Source organism: Ostrea edulis, chromosome 4 (assembly GCF_947568905.1).
Source record: "Ostrea edulis chromosome 4, xbOstEdul1.1, whole genome shotgun sequence".
Taxonomy (NCBI): Eukaryota; Metazoa; Mollusca; class Bivalvia; order Ostreida; family Ostreidae; genus Ostrea; species Ostrea edulis.
In genome coordinates, this window is record NC_079167.1 from 16,383,781 (window position 1) to 16,404,386 (window position 20,606).

General features: G+C 34.5%; 1 protein-coding gene and 1 long non-coding RNA gene across 3 annotated transcripts; both read left to right on the forward strand.

Annotated features, from left to right (window-relative positions):
• The first annotated feature begins 19 nt into the window (after positions 1–19).
• Positions 20–10,956, forward strand: LOC125668738 (40S ribosomal protein S12-like). 2 transcript variants are annotated; one of them, XM_048903130.2, is made up of 6 exons: positions 20–91; positions 217–253; positions 1,300–1,428; positions 2,097–2,199; positions 9,024–9,125; positions 10,840–10,956. In XM_048903130.2, the coding sequence occupies exons 2-6, from the start codon at positions 237–239 to the stop codon at positions 10,900–10,902; spliced, it is 414 nt and encodes a 137-aa protein (XP_048759087.1). In that variant the 5' UTR covers positions 20–91; positions 217–236; the 3' UTR covers positions 10,903–10,956. The 2 variants fall into 2 exon arrangements, 1 of the variants encoding a protein (XP_048759087.1); XR_008802262.1 differs by having other exon boundaries at positions 25–91; positions 9,024–9,578; positions 9,872–10,956.
• Positions 10,957–14,802: 3,846 nt separating this feature from the next.
• LOC130054014 (uncharacterized) lies at positions 14,803–16,294 on the forward strand. The gene is made up of 3 exons (XR_008802263.1): positions 14,803–15,235; positions 15,723–15,795; positions 16,122–16,294. It is a non-coding gene; the product is annotated as an uncharacterized LOC130054014 (long non-coding RNA).
• The last annotated feature ends 4,312 nt before the right edge of the window (positions 16,295–20,606 follow it).

Below are 20,606 nucleotides of genomic sequence, written 5' to 3' on the forward strand. Positions count from 1 at the left end.
AGGTTTTAATGTATATGTCCCAGTCTGCTATTAGTCTAACCGGAAGTGCTTGATAACTTCCTTTCACGTTTTACTTTGTTGGAACATCATTGTAAGTGTGATCGTGGTTAAAAAAATCGACTATCATCGAATGATAAAATCATCGTATAGTGTTTGAGCATACGTTAAATTAAAATTCCATGTCTACATTATTTGTTTTTGTCTTTTAACTTACAGAAGGACGTCCGTTTTCGAAAATGTCGGATGCGGAAGGGTAGGATTATCAAATTATTTACGAAAAGATTGAAATTATATTTTAAAGAAAGGAAAAATTAATTATATGACGTATGAATATTACCAAGTTTATGAATTATTAGATATGCTTATTGTTTTACAAGGTGTAAGCACGAGTAACTGTCATCAGATCATTATTTTGTGCTGTCTGTTAAGTGCGAGTCTGAGCTGAAAAAGGAGTTTAGTTAGGAAAACCATTCATTAAGAACATTATTAGGGAAGGTCCAGCAAAATTGCTTGATTTAGCTACTTTGAAAAGCTCATCACCGAGGATGTTGAAAATCTTTGTTGTCTATATGTAAAACCACAAGTCAATGTGATGGAAAATCACGGGCACTGGAAGTTAATGTAAATATATAGGATGTGCATGTATACATGCACATACTATATATTTACATTAACTTCCAGTGCCTGTGTGGAAAATAACTTCAATTATTGCATCAAAGCCCTTAAAGGGGGTATGATTAGGCATCAATTACAAGAGAATTTGAGTGCGTTTGAGATCACAATTCTTCGTACGAGTACAAATTCCTGTTGATCTCAAACGCTGAGTAAGCAACCCGAGAATGGGTTCGAGGTTCAAGAACTCGCACCACCTCTGTAGGTAGTGTGGTCAGAGAACATGTTCGTTCGCACATGTTCTCGTTTTTCCCTTTTCTTTTAGTTGATATCATTTACCGATACATTGGGAGAAAATTCCCAATTTGTTCGATTTTGACACTATTTTTCCCAATTGAACCGGTACCAGTGGGTAGGAGAAAAATGCTGTATACTGTGTAGAGTATCAGTATGGAAATGATATTTTGTTGTTTCAGTGAATAGGGCATAACTTTTAAATTTGCTTGATCGTCAAGAAATGGCTTTTAAAACTTGCATTAGCTAAATCAAGAAGTTGTGCCAAATCTGCTTGGAAACCATCAGTAGATTGTCTCATTTTTTATTGATTGTACTCCCATGTTGCATATAAACGGTATGCAATGACTAACTGGTATAGAGAAGGCTAAATAAACTTGAAATGCATTGTAGAGATGATGTTCCCACTGTATCAGGAGGATCTATGGATGTTTTTACAGCCGTCCAAGAAGTTCTCAAGACAGCCATGATTCACGATGGTCTAGCCAAAGGACTTCATGAGTGTGCAAAGGCCCTTGACAAGTAAATTCAAAGTTTGAGCAAACCAATGAAATTGGAAAATTGATGAAACTGTTAGCATTTATTAGAAACCGTAGCTAGAAATGCATTTGATTGAGGGGTATTCCAATTTAAGATGTATAGTGTTTTTCGTACCAATTTTAAAAGCTTTCCTATGCCCTATTGAATGGGGAAAATCAACATTTTATAATTTGTAATGGGAATTTTTGTAACTATTGTTTTTTCTGCAACCTTTTCAAGTAATACAGAGCTTTAAATGAATTTTTTTCCCTTAAAAAACCTCAATATCTTGGTGGCCAATCTCCAGCAATTGTAGGATATGCCTTGGAATGCACGCAGTACATGTACTCTCTGATTTGTCAGTAGCCTTCGGTTTACTAAAGTCTTCAATTTTCATCTTTCTCATGACCATTGGGCATCATCTGTTTAATCTGAATCATAGCGTCAACGTAAAATGAATAAGATGGTATAACCAAATGCTTTCATCACAAACTTACAATCCAGACTTTGTACAAGTATTGGCTCGAACTTCAAACAATTTGTCCATATACACGAATCTGAATGGAAAAAACCTAATTCACCAGATTGTGAATGTCCCTTTATTTTTGGTCAGCAGAGACAATATTATTAACTCTGATAAGATATTGAAGAGATTTTCAATTATTTTGCAGACGTCAAGCACATTTGTGCATTCTTGCCAACAACTGTGATGAACCCATGTATGTCAAGTTGGTGGAAGCACTCTGTGCTGAACATGGAATTAACCTCTTGAAGGTAACATGGGATATCTGATTTCACTGTGTAAAGTACAAATATGCTAGAAAAAAGAGGAAGGCATCAATAGATTGAGGGGGAGATTCTTTTTGTTTAAAATCATTTTCATATCTATTGAACTCTTTTGATGAATTTGCATGTAGGTTATGGCTGTTCCAGTGATTCAGATTGGCATCGGCAAATGGCCAATAGATATTGAAAACGGCCAACTAAAATTCTCCAGAAAGGCCAACATGGCCTATGAAATTTTCGTTTTTTGGTCAGTACGGCCGATCGTTTTTAGTGCTTATCGGCCACAGGAAAAATTGGTTTGTCTTAAAACAAGTACTCAATCGATCGTTTGTTAAGAAAATTTTGATTGTTTGTTTAAAAACTTCCCGTCCAATCAAAATTACTTTGAGAAAAAAATAAATTGGTTCCCCTGTTGATCTCGCTTGTGTTTGCAGCAATCAGCGTGGAACCAGTTTTGAAAAAAATGGCTTCAAAGAAGAGAGTCCGGTTTGATGATCATGATTGGCAACAATCACTATTAAGCATTAGATTTTCCGGTTGCGGTAGCTCAGTGCTTCGTAACTAGGAGGTCGTGACTTCGAGTCCCGCTCGTGCCATAGCTGCATCAAACCTAAGAAGTAAACATGGTTAGTGATTGCTCCTTCGCCAAACGCTCGTCATTTACTAGATTTAGAAGTGAGAATCACGGGTCTTTCGGATGCGACCTTAAAAACGGAGGTACTGTGTCGCGACAGGCGTTGGCACGTTAAAGAACTCTCACTGCTATGGCCCTGAGCGCTCAGCATTATAGGTCTAAATTTGTGATACTTCCCTACAACTGGTGACGTCTCAATTATCGACGGGATGAAAAACAATCAAACAATAACAACAACAAACAACACATTGCAACACAGGAACGACCGAAAAGAATTCCGAAACAGTTGACTGCAGTCATGATAATTAAACTGAACAATTGAAAAATGAAAAGTCAGTTTAATTTTAAAGTTTTGAGTTTATTTTGCAGCATTGCTTCACATGTATTTAGGGCCTAAAGTTTCCATGGAGTTACGCCAAAATGGCCGATAATTTTTGTATCATTTAGGTCTTCTGTCCTATCAAAGTGCATTCCAATCTGAATCACTGTGTTCAGTCATGTTGGTTTGCAAGTCTTGTTTCACGGAAATAAATCTACCGGCTGAATTGCTTTGATATATGAGAATAGTGGTCCCACTATTAGATTTCTCAAATGAAATTTATTGCAGTTTACGCAAAGATGTCGGTAGTCGTCTGTTTTGTCCCACCTGGCATATGATGGCTGCTCAGGTTAAATGATTGGTCATCTCTATCTATCTAGCCATCTATTGTCCATCCTTTTGTGTGTGTTTTATTCATCTCCAAAGAAAGTGTGAACGTTTCTTTAATATCATAAAGGAAGCTGATTTAACACTATACTTTGGCACTAAATCTTCTAATAGATGTCAAAATCTTTATCTTGCTTTACATGTGTCCTATTGCAAGACAAGTTCTGTAGATTGTGGCACAGCATAGCAGCATTCATATCCTCTGTACATATTTTTGTTTGCATTTCAGTGATTTTAAATTTCTCAATTCTGAATATGAATTTTATAATCTTGACAATCTAGTCCACATTGAAATGATACCTGTACAGACATGTCAGCTTAGAAATTTGCTTGTTTGTATAATTTTAAAAATCATTTATTCACTAAAAGAAATGAAATTTTCTAGGATTGCATTTGGCTTTGAAAATGCCCATTTGGATATTCTCAAGAAAACAATAGCTAGGATGTTTGGTATGAATAGAGACAGTGGTGCAGGAAGTTGACAGCCAAATCCACGTGATGATACACCATGCTCCCTCTTCTTACTGATAATGGGGATTGATATGGTTTAACTGATACGATTCAACTTCATTAATATAGCTGCATCTCACAGGGCATGTTCACAGTCACATCTTCTGTTCTCCCTTCTGAAATTATTTTACATTTTCTAACAGGTGGATGACAACAATAAACTTCATATGGTACAGAATTTCATTTCAAATATCTGTTGAATATGATCCACCTGGCAAATAATGGCTGAGGTGTGGTGATTGGTCATCACAATCTCTGTCCAGCTATGTATTGTCCATCTTTTTGGCCTGGACGTAGATGTAACATTTTTTGACTTGTTTACTGTGTCCTTTTACAAGACAAGATCTGTAGATTATGGCACAGCATCATTTCCTGTGTTCATATTATTTGTTCGCATTTTATTGGTTTGTAATTCCTGAATACAATGACAATTTTCTTAATGAAAATCCGATACAACCATTATTTTCTCAGAGCGTCCAATATTTAACTTGTCGGTTCCTCTTTAAAAAAAACATTTTTTGTCTAGTTATAATATTTACTGTGTTTTTATATCACATTTCCCCATTTTAATCTGGATAGGAAATTAAATTCCATCAATCACAGGAAATTATATTCCAACAATCCAGATCTCCAGTCCGTTTTTTGAGTAGGTATGAAAGAAGAAAAACTGAAGCGTACACAAGTTTGGAAGATGGTAGGGAAAATTGTTGACCCAGGGAACAACATAAAATTTATTGATAAGACTTTCAAAACACCTGGGAATTTTGTTACTCTTTGATGATTTTAACCTTCCAAGTATAAATTTTCTTCCCCCTAGACCTTTTTGGATGTTTTTCTTTCAAATGGAATGATCATTGCATATGAATTTTAGCCTGTTATTCTAGTTCACTTGGAAATAATTTCTTAAATGTTATACACTTGGTATTTCATATACAGACATACCAAGTGGGAGAAATGTGTTTGCTTTTATCATTTGAAATGGAATTTAATCATTCCAACAACAAAAAAACCAACATTTCTGTGATTGCATATTCACATGAAATCAAGGATATTTGGTATGAATAGAGACAGTGGTACAGACGGCCAAATCCACGTGATGATACACCATGCTCCCTCTTCTTACTGATAATGGGGATTGATATGGTTTAACTGATACGATTCAACTTCATTAATATAGATGCATCTCACAGGGCGTGTTCACAGTCACATCTTCTGTTCTCCCTTCTGAAATTATTTTACATTTTCTAACAGGTGGATGACAACAATAAACTTCATATGGTACAGAATTTCATTTCAAATATCTGTTGAATATGATCCACCTGGCAAATAATGGCCGAGGTGTGGTGATTGGTCATCACGATGTCCAGCTATGTATTGTCCATCTTTTTTGGCCTGGACGTTAGGGCTGTGCGGTGCACCGAAAATTTCGGTGCACCGCGATTCATACCATTCGATTCGATGCACCGATTACAAATTCCGGATTTCGGTTCGGTTTAGATTTTACTTACACCAAAACAACAAATATGGCGTCCGAGTGATGTTGAAAACGTGGTTTTTTATGCAACAGAGATTTAAATCACTACTGTGTTAAGAGTTAGCATTTTCACCACTCAGATACCAACAGAATATGGTCCGTAGGATCATTGCAGTTTATCTTTACATGACATATAGCATTTCTGTCAGTGGTGGAGTGAAATCAACGTCGTTGGTAATGACACAGATTTGACAGTTAACATGAGAGAAGTAAATCAATAAAGGAGAGATTTTCAAAGACGCTCAATTGATAGAATTGTTGAATTTTTGCATATCAATGAAAACAATATCATATACATTTTAGATTCACTATAGATTTGTTTAATAATCCAAAACTTATGCAGCACATTAATATAACAAATTTTGATAGACTGTCAGTGTTTTCTTTTTTCTATCAAAGTTATAAAATGCCATTATGAATAGATATGATGTTTACAAATGACAACATATAGTTATATAACTTGAATTAAATCAAATCAAATATGCTACTCATTAAAATTGTTAATTTTTGTGGTGTCATTAGATAAATTGGACCTAACATGAACCGAATCGAAAATAACCGAACCGTGCTGTTCTGAATCGAAACCGAACCGAATCGAGCTAACCCTGAATCATCCCAGCCCTACTGGACGTAGATGTAACATTTTTTGACTTGTTTACTGTGTCCTGTTACAAGACAAGATCTGCAGATTATGGCACAGCATCATTTCCTGTGTTCATGTTATTTGTTCGCATTTTATTGGTTTGTAATTCCTGAATACAATGACAATTTTCTTAATGAAAATCCGATACAACCATTATTTTCTCAGAGCGTCCAATATTTAACTTGTCGGTTCCTCTTTAAAAAAACATTTTTTGTCTAGTTATAATATTTACTGTGTTTTTATATCACATTTCCCCATTTTTATCTGGATAGGAAATTAAATTCCATCAATCACAGGAAATTATATTCCATCCATCCAGATCTCCAGTCCGTTTTTTGAGTAGGTATGAAAGAAGAAAAACTGAAGCGTACACAAGTTTGGAAGATGGTGGGGAAAATTGTTGACCCAGGGAACAACATAAAATTTATTGATAAGACTTTCAAAACACCTGGGAATTTTGTTACTCTATGATGATTTTAACCTTCCAAGTATAAATTTTCTTCACCCCAGACCTTTTTGGATATTTTTCTTTCAAATGGAATGATCATTGCATATGAATTTTAGCCTGTTATTCTAGTTCACTTGGAAATAATTTCTTAAATGTTATACACTTGGTATTTCATATACAGACATACCAAGTGGGAACATTTTTGTGATTGCATATTCACATGAAATCAAGGATATTTGGTATGAATAGAGACAGTGGTACAGACGGCCATATCCACGTGATGATACACCATGCTCCCTCTTCTTACTGATAATGGGGATTGATATGGTTTAACTGATACGATTCAACTTCATTAATATAGCTGCATCTCACAGGGCATGTTCACAGTCACATCTTCTGTTCTCCCTTCTGAAATTATTTTACATTTTCTAACAGGTGGATGACAACGATAAACTTCATATTGTACAGAATTTCATTTCAAATATCTCTGTTGAATATGATCCACCTGGCAAATAATGGCCGAGGTGTGGTGATTGGTCATCACGATGTCCAGCTATGTATTGTCCATCTTTTTTGGCCAGGACGTTAGGGCTGTGCGGTGCACCGAAAATTTCGGTGCACCGCGATTCATACCATTCGATTCGATGCACCGATTACAAATTCCGGAGTTCGGTTCGGTTTAGATTTTACTTACACCAAAACAACAAATATGGCGTCCGAGTGATGTTGAAAACATGTGGTTTTTTATGCAACAGAGATTTAAATCACTACTGTGTTAAGAGTTAGCATTTTCACCACTCAGATACCAACAGAATATGGTCCGTAGGATCATTGCAGTTTATCTTTACATGACATATAGCATTTCTGTCAGTGGTGGAGTGAAATCAACGTCGTAGGTAATGACACAGATTTGACAGTTAACATGAGAGAAGTAAATCAATAAAGGAGAGATTTTCAAAGACGCTCAATTGATAGAATTGTTGAATTTTTGCATATCAATGAAAACAATATCATATACATTTTAGATTCACTATAGATTTGTTTAATAATCCAAAACTTATGCAGCACATTAATATGACAAATTTTGATAGACTGTCAGTGTTTTCTTTTTTCTATCAAAGTTATAAAATGCCATTATGAATAGATATGATGTTTACAAATGACAACATATAGTTATATAACTTGAATTAAATCAAATCAAATATGCTACTCATTAAAATTGTTAATTTTTGTGGTGTCATTAGATAAATTGGACCTAACATGAACCGAATCGAAAATAACCGAACCGTGCTGTTCTGAATCGAAACCGAACCGAATTGAGCTAACCCTGAATCATCCCAGCCCTACTGGACGTAGATGTAACATTTTTTGACTTGTTTACTGTGTCCTGTTACAAGACAAGATCTGCAGATTATGGCACAGCATCATTTCCTGTGTTCATGTTATTTGTTCACATTTTATTGGTTTGTAATTCCTGAATACAATGACAATTTTCTTAATGAAAATCCGATACAACCATTATTTTCTCAGAGCGTCCAATATTTAACTTGTCGGTTCCTCTTTAAAAATAAGTTTTTGTCTAGTTATAATATTTACTGTGTTTTTATATCACATTTCCCCATTTTTATCTGGATAGGAAATTAAATTCCATCAATCACAGGAAATTATATTCCATCCATCCAGATCTCCAGTCCGTTTTTTGAGTAGGTATGAAAGAAGAAAAACTGAAGCGTACACAAGTTTGGAAGATGGTGGGGAAAATTGTTGACCCAGGGAACAACATAAAATTTATTGATAAGACTTTCAAAACACCTGGGAATTTTGTTACTCTATGATGATTTTAACCTTCCAAGTATAAATTTTCTTCACCCCAGACCTTTTTGGATATTTTTCTTTCAAATGGAATGATCATTGCATATGAATTTTAGCCTGTTATTCTAGTTCACTTGGAAATAATTTCTTAAATGTTATACACTTGGTATTTCATATACAGACATACCAAGTGGGAACATTTTTGTGATTGCATATTCACATGAAATCAAGGATATTTGGTATGAATAGAGACAGTGGTACAGACGGCCAAATCCACATGATGATACACCATGCTCCCTCTTCTTACTGATAATGGGGATTGATATGGTTTAACTGATACGATTCAACTTCATTAATATAGATGCATCTCACAGGGCGTGTTCACAGTTACATCGACTGTTGAACTTGTTTGAACAACACTGAATGTTATATTCAGGGTTAAAGTTTGCAAATTTGGTTCTACTATAAAATGTAAATATATTTATACATATATCAATTTGATGATTAATTTACATTTTTGAACAGGTTGATGACAACAAAAAACTGGGAGAGTGGGCAGGTCTTTGTAAGATTGATAAAGAGGGAAAAGCCAGGAAAGTTGTTGGCTGCAGCTGTGTAGTAGTCAAGGTGAGATAACTCAAATCCCTCATTATTCTGAGTGCAAGATTGAGAAATTCCACTGAGGTTAACTACATTCACAGGCTAGAATGTGGCATTGCTGAGTGCAAGAATTTAAATCCTGTTCTGGAGAAAACTTTTCTATCCCATGTGAGAAAATGATAGAATATTTCTGCTGTTTAGTGAACTGATCATGGAACTAGGGAGATTAATCAGAATGAACAAATTAATTTTCTTCTCTCTTTCTTTGTACTCAGATGTGAGAACTACTGTATATACATATCCTTGCATATATAGCTGTTCAATTATAGTTCACTTGGAGGAATTTTGTCTGAGACTTGCTTAAGTAGGAACAGTTTCACTAAAGTCAGCTTTCTACTATAGATTTAATTCTATGACTTTTTGCCTAAATTTTAATTCGTTTTATATATATATATATATATATATATATACACACACACTGTACATATATGTGTTAACTATACATGTATGCATATTTAAGAAATATATCTACATGATATCAAACAGTATAGTTGATAATATTGTTTTTCTTTTACACTTAAAGATTTACATGCTAGATAGCAATATTTTTCAACTAAAAAAAAAGCAAAGTATATTTAGGTGTCAAAATTATATCAGTATGCAAAATCTAAACTACTTAATACATATAAAGCAATGATTGATCCATATTGTTGCAGGGGAGACACAATCACAAACAGTTCACCACTCCCCTAACAACAAGTACTGAGGAACAGGTCACCCTGTTAGTTGTTAGTAATACATAAAGAGTTATCTTTCCTTATCATGTGTAAAATGTTGATACAATCCTTGTAATTGACAACATTTTGTTGGTCTGTAAAATTCCTTTGGTGTTGTGTTTAAATGTAAAGTTGGGCATCGGGTTTTAGACCATACTTAATGATATGACTAAATGAGTATACATGGGGAATATTAGATGGCTTGAAGAGTGTTTCAAAATTAAAAACCAAAAACTCTTGAAAAGCTCCGTCAAATTGATATTTGAAGAAATTGAAAATGTTTTACAAAGAAATTTTAGATATTTTATGGCACTATGTGGTGTAGAAATATATGGAGTTAAGATATTTGACGTAGTAGCAGTGTGAATCATTCATTAGTACGAGTGTGGGATAGGGAGCTAGATGCCACCAGGTGACGAGATTCAGTCTAGGATGAGGCTTTGCCAAGTCCTGGACAGCGAGTCTTGTTCCAGAGGTGGAATTTCTCCACCTCGCACGATTTAATAATAAAGGATTATTTTTCTCACATTTTACCCACAGTTTAGTGCATAAATTAAAGAGCTTTGAGGAAATTCAAGATTATCAAAATCCTCATTTGAACTTCAATGCAAAAACTAATTAGACAGGCAGAAAGAGCATACCTGAAAATGATTTGCACTGTAAGTGTAAACTAAACAAACCCAAGGTTGTCCACCAGAAAGGTATATTAAATTAAGATTTAAAGAAAACAATACAAAATATATTACTTCAGCGTAAATCTTAGAAAATATATGACATCACAGCAGTGTAAGAGAGAGAAATCTCGCATGGGTAATGTCGATCACACTGGTGATGTGAGAAAAGTTTATCTTGTATAGATATTGGTTTCGCACTGGCAATTACCTGTGAAAACTAAATCCATAATTCATAGAGTTTTCACCTTTGTTTGCAATGAATTTTGTACTAAGTGTTGATATTTTTTGTAGGATTACGGAAAGGAGTCTCAAGCCCTGGATGTTCTTAATGACTACTTCAGGTCCAAGAAATAAATGCTGTCCAATTGGGAAAAAAATGTTTAAAAAAATAAAGAAAAAAAACTGAAAGAAGTTATTATTTATACTGCAGGGGTGTAATTTTTCTTTTCAGAGGAAATCCTCTGATTGGCTCAATTATTGAAAAAACGAAACTCTGGGTTTGATCTAATGTGGCAGAAAAGGATATTTTTCAGGTTGAGTGAGGTATTTTCCTCCCTTTTTGAGGAATTGGTCACATCCCTGATACTGGTGCATGTTCAGATTTACTGAAAGAGCAGATGGACTAGGGAAAAAAAGCTGTATTGAAAATTGGATTAAATACTGAATTGAAATATTTACTGGTCATACCCTTCAAGTTGACTTGCACATAAATGATTCCCTATAGTTTCTTTGAGAGATTCCTTATAGTTTCAATGAGAGATGTCTTACTTTTCCTCAATCTAATTAAAATTAGATCTTCCATTCGCTCCCCAGTCTTCGATATGTTGCGCGACGTATCGATAACTGGGGAGCAGATGGAAGATTTAATTTTAATTAGATTGACTTTTCCTATAGTTTCATTGAGAGAGATGCAGTGCTTTTCTAAAAGTTTCAATGTGAACCTCGGATCACAAACAATGGATTTTACTCTCCTCAAAATTGTAGGCGAGTTGCACAGAAATCTTTTTTTTTATTATTTGCACAAGAAGTAGGATTAACAGGACTAGTAAGTCTTGATAAGGAAGAATAATTATGAAGTAAATCATGGACTTGGCTCTTGAGGCCGGTCATGTTAATTTAATTACTTGTTTGCAGTCATGAGATGTGTTTGAATAAAAGTTTATTGAAATGCAAACATGTAACCCTAAGGTAGATGATGAGTAGTCAGGGTTTTGGAACTTTGCATTAAACTAATGACAAAGAACTGTAGAACATTGTTCTCCCAACAGAAAGTCTTTATGCTAATACACTTGGAAAAATTGAAACCAAGGGGGCTAACTTGTATGGCATTAACTGTTAGTGGTGTAACAGGAAGGGAGAAAATGCAATGGAATAGACTGGATTTCTCAAAGTTAGGTGATCTACCAACTGACCTATCTGACCACTAGCTATTGAACCCATCCGACCGCTACATTCCTCCCTCAAATGTCTTCATCTTTCTAGACATCAACCTAGGATCTTTATTTCCTGGCAGGCTTTCACGTGTCGGTTACAGAGGCTGGTCTACGGTACCAAATGTAACGGGAACGGAGAAAATTCAACAGACCAGTCTGCATGGGATTCAAACCCAGGACCCCTGAATCTCCAGTGAAGTGCTCTACGAACTGGAGGCCCCTGAATCTCCAATTAAGTGCTATACGAACCAGAGGCCCCTGAATCTCCAATTAAGTGCTCTACGAACTGAGCTATCTGGCCACTAGTGATGGAAGCCATCGGACAGCTACACATACGAAAATCATCTAATCTTCAAATTTGTTTTACCTAGAAGCACAGGTAACAGAGATCCCCTGCTCTTTTATGAAGACAAGTCTACAACACTGGAATTGAGATATTTGAAGAAGTCTTCACTTTCCCAAATTTTGTATCTTCATCGTTTATCTCGGTTATGTTTTAGCACCCTCATCTCCACTGAATTTGTTTCCGACACCTAGAAAGTATTGATATAAAGGTAAGGAACAAGTGCCCATTATAATCATAATGTGGCGACCACATTTCATTTCTGATCAGTTAATATATCGCACTAGGTTAAATTTTAAGCTGTCAACTTTGTGCAGTTTAGCTCACCTGAGCTATAAGTTCATGTGAGCTTTCTGATCACTTGTCCATCTCTGTAAACTTTACATGTGTTCGACTCCAGAACTAGGGCTTATTTCAACCAAACTTGCCATAAAGCATCATTGGGGAAAGAGGGATTCAAATGAAGGGTCACATACTTTTCAAAGGGAAGATAAGGGGTGTGATTTTTTCTCTTTTCAGAGGAAATCCTCTGATTTGCTCAATTTTTGAAAAAATGAAACGCTCTGGATTTGATCTAAAGTGGCAGAAAATTATATTTTTCCAGATAGGGTGAGGTGTTTTCCTCCCGTTTTGACTAGTTTTCCTCTGATTTCTGAGGAATTCAGTCACATCCCTGGAAGATAATTAGGAATTGTGAAAATCTGGTGGCATAATTTAAGATCTCAAGAACCACTGGACCAGAAAAGACAAAAATAAAATCTTTCAGAATGAGTGGAGATTTCAGATCATTGCCCCAGAAGTAGGTTGGGGCCACCTATAGATATACATGAAAGAATATTTTAAAATGTTCTCAAAAACAGCAAGACTTTTAATTTATAGTCGTAATAATATGCAAGCATCTCAGAAAGAGCAGATTCGAGTTTGTTCAATTTGTGGCCCTTAGGGGTAGGGTGGGGGCACAATAGAGAATGTAGTTTTCCTGTGTTTCGAAGAATAGCAGGAAAATGTATGCCTATGTGCAGTAATACAAGGCGCAGCCATAGGAAGGCCTATATAAAGTATCAATCAATGTCATGTGTAAGGCCATTCTAAGCCAGTCTCACGAAATGTACGTAGCACTTTTTTTTAAATGATGAATAAGGTCCGATATTCACCCTTGGATGTTACTAAATTAATACTTACAATTTGTCCTCTTTTTGTTATACCCCCCGAACGAAGTTCTGGGGGTATATATTGTCTTTCTGTGCAGATTCGTGTCCGGGCCATAATTTCTTTGTTCTTTGACTTAGGCATACCATATTTGGCACACAGGTAGATCACCATGAGATGATGTGTCGAGTACCTTCATGACCTCTATATGACCTTGACCCTTGACCTCAAGGTCAAAATTAAAGGTTTTTACAATGGATTCGTGTCAGGGCCATGACTTCTTTGTTCTTTGACATAGGCATATCATATTTGACACATGAGTGTAGTGTCATGTACCTTCATGACCTCCATATGATGGGGGGATTTCTTAATCTTCTCCAGGACAGCAAGGCCATATTAGTCATATCAATTTTGAGGCATCCCCATGTTGTTTGGATTAAGTTCAGTCACAACCCCATGCAGCTGAGTTTGGGGTCAAGATTTATCAAGGGATGAAAGAGGGAGAGGTCTAATTTCTTCAAAGAACAATTGTGAAGAACAGGAAGGCCAAGGTGATCAATCAGGTAAGTATTGTGGTCCATCATGGGCCTCTTGTTCAGGTTGTGGCAATAATGACACAATCTTTAATTCTCGTAATAACGCACATGTACAGAATATAGCGTGTGGTGTTTCTAGAATTAACATTTCAATAATTTGAGAGCTGATTATTTCATGGGTAATGCCTTTGATTATAAAAAACAGAAACACTATTTTTGTACCATTGCACAAATAATGGCTTTCCAAATTTTATGCATTATTCTCTCCACTAGCTGGTAACGTAATAGCTAGTCTAATACATGTACTGCATTTAATGAAACTGATAGCTGTCAAAATGGAGCATAACATTATACTTGGATAAATGGCATTTATAAGGACCAGTAGGATTACATTCATTTTTTACCATAAAAAGAAAATTTCTATTGAATTACTGTAATCTGGAAGTACAAAGACTGATGATGCATGTGTTTTGTGTATATTGATTTATGATGTTGGTTTTTCAGCCTGGTTTTCTTTAGAAATGGTGAGGACATATGCATCAAATGACATGGAATCTATGTATGTTATTAGTTTAGCATAATACTGCTCTATAATTTAAAAAATGTTGTGCAACTGCAGCAAAAACCTGGGGTTATTTTTAATGAATTAAATTTAATCAAATTACAACCTGATAGGAATACATGCATTATTGTGCCATCAGAATAAAATGATGAAGACCCAATTTGCTGGAAAATGCATTAATTTGAACTCTTCAAAAACCAGAGTGTTTTATCTTTACAATTCTGCCCTTAAAGGGAACGTAGGGTCAAAAATCAAATTTTGATATGTGAAAACTGGTACCATGCAGACAACAAAATCTAGCATAGAAAAAATAATTGCTGCTGATAACAAGATTTAATCTGTCATTTACACTGAAAACTGAGCTGAATGGGAGAATCTCTTATCATGGCGGCTGATGACGTGTATGCGGCAATTCATTACAACTGCTGTGCCTATAGCACTAAATGGGTTACAGAGTATCTATAATCTAAATGTCCGGAGTTCAAGCGAAATTTTGCACTGTGGTCAAAGGAAAAGGAATACATGTATCTACCTTTTAGCATCCCTGATCTCCCCCCCCCAAAAACTATGAACATTGTGCAATAATTGGATACATAACCTTGGAAATGAATCTTTTGTTTTTGAACGGCATTTTGAGAAAGAGTCTTTTAAAGAGGATATCAGGGTAAGTACCTGTTATATTTGCTTTTTACTCAGTAAATACTAATAATTCTTAATGTGTATAACCAGAGTTTATTTACAACAAACTTTTACTTATATAATAATTTTCTAATTTAATCTATCCTTATCCAGTGAACATTTTGTACAGGCTAAATATGAAGGGATAGGTAAACACTGCTTTTTAAATATTCAAAGTTAAATTAATATCTATTTAAGTTAAGATATTGGGATACACACCAAAACCTATTAAAAAGAAGATGCAGTAACTAAAATATTTGATGGCAGCAAGCCTAAGAAATAAGAGAAAATAGCTCAAAAAGATGAGGAAAAGGAAAAGCAGGATACATATAATACTTTCAAAAATCATCACAGTACTAGCACATTTTGTATTATACTATTGTTTTTAAAGAAATTGAAAATGTACAAGTAAACAAATGAAGTATAGTATATATGAAGTAAGTATATATAATTAATTAGTCATTATTTTTCAGCTAATCCATTTTCTTTTGGAAACCAATGAAAACTCATATGCAGAACCTGGACTATCAGCATCTAAGGAAACAGGTAATTTGATGCACTTCTCTATTAAATGATTAACAAAGTTTTACAACCAAGGTCATTTTAATTCCCCCTGTGCAGTTAATCTTTCAAGTCTTGACATTTACATGGCAATTACTGCAGGGGTGTAGTGATAATCAACTGATTTGTGCTGTATACAGGTTCACATTGTAAGATTCTCTTGTAAACAGATGTACTAATAAATCAGAAAGAGAGAAAACTACTATGAAAAATAAACTCTTTGTTGTGTGAAATACATGTACATGCACTTTCATAAAAATTCATTACTAAAGTTATAAAGTAATGGTTTGATTTCATTTTTATATTTTCAGCTCAATGAAGACATGAATAGTGACAAAAATATCCCACTCTCAATCCATATTGAAGAATAAATCAACTTTGTGCAACATATACAGATATAATTGCCCAGTCATTGTCCATCATATGTGCTAAGGAATGTTCAAGTGAAGAATGAAGAAGTGAAGATAATGAACAATCTTGTATAAAGAATACAAAATTAAAAGTTTAAGAATTAAGAGTGTCGTTTTCATCAATTTATCCCAATGCACTAGTGTTTTCATTTGAAGCTGCTAATAATTCCTCTTCATAATAATCAGGCTCATATTGATATCCTTTGCAGTCAGACATGATCAGATGCTTTCACTGAGAGGCAATTGCCCGGTATATGTCATAAACAGATGGGATTGTGGGAAATATCTTAAAGAGCGATAACTTTATCTTGCAAAATGGCAGCCTCCAGCAGATGATGTGTAGCTATATTTAATAGCCGATTTCTACACAACAGATTACAATCAAATGGAAATAACCAGTGGACTTAATTACTAAATATTTAGTATTTGAAATGTGAAAATATTTTTTTATACCCTACGTTCCCTTTAATTACTTTTAAGGAGTGTGGTATGCCAAATTAACATAAACTCAAATAATAGAAGATATCTTCAATTATTTGAAGATATCAATTCAGTTATTGCAAGCAATAATTGAATTGATGCACACATCAAATAAAATTATTGCTCTCAGCAATTCAATTGATAATCATGCAGAGAGCATCAATTCATTTGATGAGAGCAATACTTGATTTATTGCATGCATTAATTCAATCAATGAGAGCATTAATTGATTTGATGAGTGCATTAATTCAATTATTGTTTTTATCAATTCATAATTGATGCGCACATCATTGTGGTGGAATAATTGCTCGCAAAATTGCATTTGGAGCTCGATATAAATGATTTGATGATCTCTTTAATTCAATTGAAGATATCTTACTTAATTATTTACAACGCTTTTATATAAGGAATTAATGTGAGCATCAATTCTTTTAAAGAGAGCAATTAAATTTAACACAATTCAATTAAAGAGATCATTAATTCAGTTTTGGATATGTTGAATTGAAGATATCTCTAAATTAAATTATATAGTTGCTCTCTCTAAAAGAAATATTGCACGCATCAATTGAAATAATAATATTATTATTGTGCATATTAATTCAATTTATCATCATGCGCACTGCAACTCAATTGAAGAGAGCAATGATTCAATTATTGTAAGCATTAAATAAATTGATGCATACATAAATTTAATTATTGTTCTCTTTAATTGAATTGTAACACGCATCAATTCAATTGTTGATATTATCAATTCATTTGAAGAGAGCAACAATTCAATTACATGTATATATATAAGCACTAATAAATCCAGCATAATAATTAATGCTATTTACAATTCAATTATTGCATGCAATAATTCAGAACTGAAGATATCATTATTTAAAGAGATCTTTAATTGAGTAGTTGTGCACATCAAATGAATTGATGATATCTTTAAATTGTCGTCAATATTTGAGTTTATGTTAATTTGGCACTCCATAAAGCATGCAGGTAACACTCACTGGGAATTTTTAACGTTTTTACAATTTACTTAGTGTGGGAGAAGGTTACTTATGTACAACTTATCTTTTTCATCTGTTGATTGAAGTTTACTCCAGCAAGTATATATATCAATTTTAACTTTATATATAATGTATATCTCATATTTCAGATATATAGATTAAATTTCTGAGAACACATTATTTTACCCCCAGCAAACAAAGTCAGGAGTGGGGGTACATTGGAATATCAGCATGTCTGTGGACGTGGGTTTATTCTGGACATGCTCTGAGAGACCAGCACATAAATGTGTATACTCTTTATTCACCTTAAGTTTTGCACCTGATATATCCTTGATTATAGACTTGTTATCCCCTGCCACAACGCGGAAAGGGACATATAAACACCATTGTCCGTGCATCTTTCCCTCTTGATTTTGTGAACGCAACTCCTCCAAAACCTCTCACCAGATTTGTTCAAATTTTGTAAGATTGTTAGTCACCATATGTAGTGGATCATATTGCATAGCCATTTTGATTCAACAAATTTTAATGTCGGGAGTTATGGGACTTTGTTGAATTTGTTCATGCTACACTAAAGGAACACTTTGTGGATGCAACTCCTCAGAAACCGCTCAATGGATTGTTCTGTAGGATTGTTGGTCACCATGTGAAGTTGGTCATATTGCACCGTTAGTTTGATTTGATTTTACAGGAGTTACGGGACTTTAGTGGGGGGTTTTTGCAGCGGTGGGGAACAAATATGTATGGCTACATGTAGCAATCATGTTTCATACTATGGGAGATTTTTCAATTTTATGGACTAAGTCATTTGTTTTAGATTTTGTAATGGTTTAACGTTCTCTCAGTAAAACTACTACATAAGTTTTAAGGAGAGGGTATATGGAATCACTGTGTCTGTCTGCCTAACCATCTGTCTTTGGACATGATTTTGTCCTGATGTTTTCTAGGAGACTGAAGAGCATGGGTTTGTTTTGGGTTTGGTTTTTTTAATAATTTGTGCACTCTTTATTACTCCATGATTATTGATAAATTTCAAGGTCAAAGGAATTTGTTTATCCAGTAACTAATATTCAGATGATTCATGAATAATGTTGAAACTCATGCCTCTCTAGTCTGTTTGAATATGCCCCTATATATGGGTGAGCGGCCCCATAGGGGATATTACTCCTGTTGGAACAGTTCTAGATGATATTTATTTATTAATTTATTCCCTTGTAACAAAGTTGCAGGGGATATAGTATTACCCTTGCACACATCCAGGGAAAATATTTTAGTTTTGGTCTGAAATTGGTTATTGTGAATTTACAAGGAGCTGTTAAAGAAAGAAGTCCAGCAATGCCCTCCATTTTAAAGAAATTTAAGATTTCAAGGTTTCAGCATTCTATAATTAGAGGTTGCAGGTAGCACGTGACCTGCATGTACACAGTTTGAGGTTTTGGCTTTTGAAGTAATAACACACCAGAGAAATCTGATATGGATGAAAAGTGGGGGATTTTGAACTTATTTTAGAAAATGCAGTTTTAGCAGAAAGTAATATTGGGGGGGGGGGGGGGGGGGGGGGGGGAAGAAATTAAACCTCAACTAAGCTTCAAAATATACAAGGGCAGGGGAATGAAAATCTCAAGAACAACATGAATAGCAATATGCTTGATCGTGTAGCAATATTATATAATTAAAATTAGATGTTAGATTCACTCGTATACTTGCTACACAAGCTGTTTAATTACACTGGCTCATAAAGTGAAGATTCAAATCCTCCTCCTCTTTAATGGTCAAAGAATATGATCAAAGTAAGGTGCAATAACACTTAATCTCAAGAAGGATATTCAATGTAAGACCACAGTAAGGTGCAATAACTCTTATCAAGAAGGATATTCAATGTAAGACCACAGTAAGGTGCAATAACTCTCGTCAAGAAGGATCAATGTAGGACCACAGTAAGGGGCAATAAATCTCATTAAGATGGATATTCAATTTGGTACCACAGTAAGGGGCAATAACTCTCATCAACAAGGATATTCAATGTAGAATCACAGTAAGGGGCAATAACTCTCATCAAAAAGGATATTCATTCTGGTACCACAGTAAGGAGCAATAATGCTCATCAACAAGAATATTGTATTTGGTGTCATAGGAAGTTCAATTTAGGATCACTGTGAGGCAATAACTCCATCAACAAAATATTCATTCTGGTACCACAGTAAGGAGCAATAATTAATTCTCATAAAAAAGGATATTCAGTTAGCAAAATTCATGTAATATTTCAAGCATTATATTGGTACGTGTAGTCTGGGTATAGATTTGTTTTGATTGACCCCATTGACAGGGTGATTCAATTATAATCTAACTTAAGTCTTGGATTTCTTGTGGGAATTTTCTTAGTTCTTTCCAGCACTTATTACATCACTTTGAACTGTGGCAGGTCTTGTCTTAATATCATTTTGGAACCAATATCAATGTTCCAAGTTAACTTTGACTCACATGATCTCAATATAGGCTTGATGGAGTGGGATGCGAGTTGTGGCCTCTTGCATTTTTTATGGGAATTTGTCATTTAATATTTCTTTTGGACACTAATTTTCACTGCATTTTTCTGCTTTTCCTTTAGAATAAATTATGTCCTTACAGATATTAAAAGAAGGCACAATGTTGTTGAATATATATACACATAGCTGCTGTTTAAACAAGTACATAGTGTATGAAGGTAATTGATAGTAGAAATGTGTGTTTTCATTTTCATGATTGAAAGCTTGATCTTCATTGATCTAGGGATTACAAATTCCTGTAGTATGGCTTTCTCACCAGCACAAGCCCTAATGACATACTGGACGTTTACAGAAGTATGCTGAGGTGAAATAGGCTGAAACAAGATTATAATTCCCTCCATAACAAAACTTTAGAAATT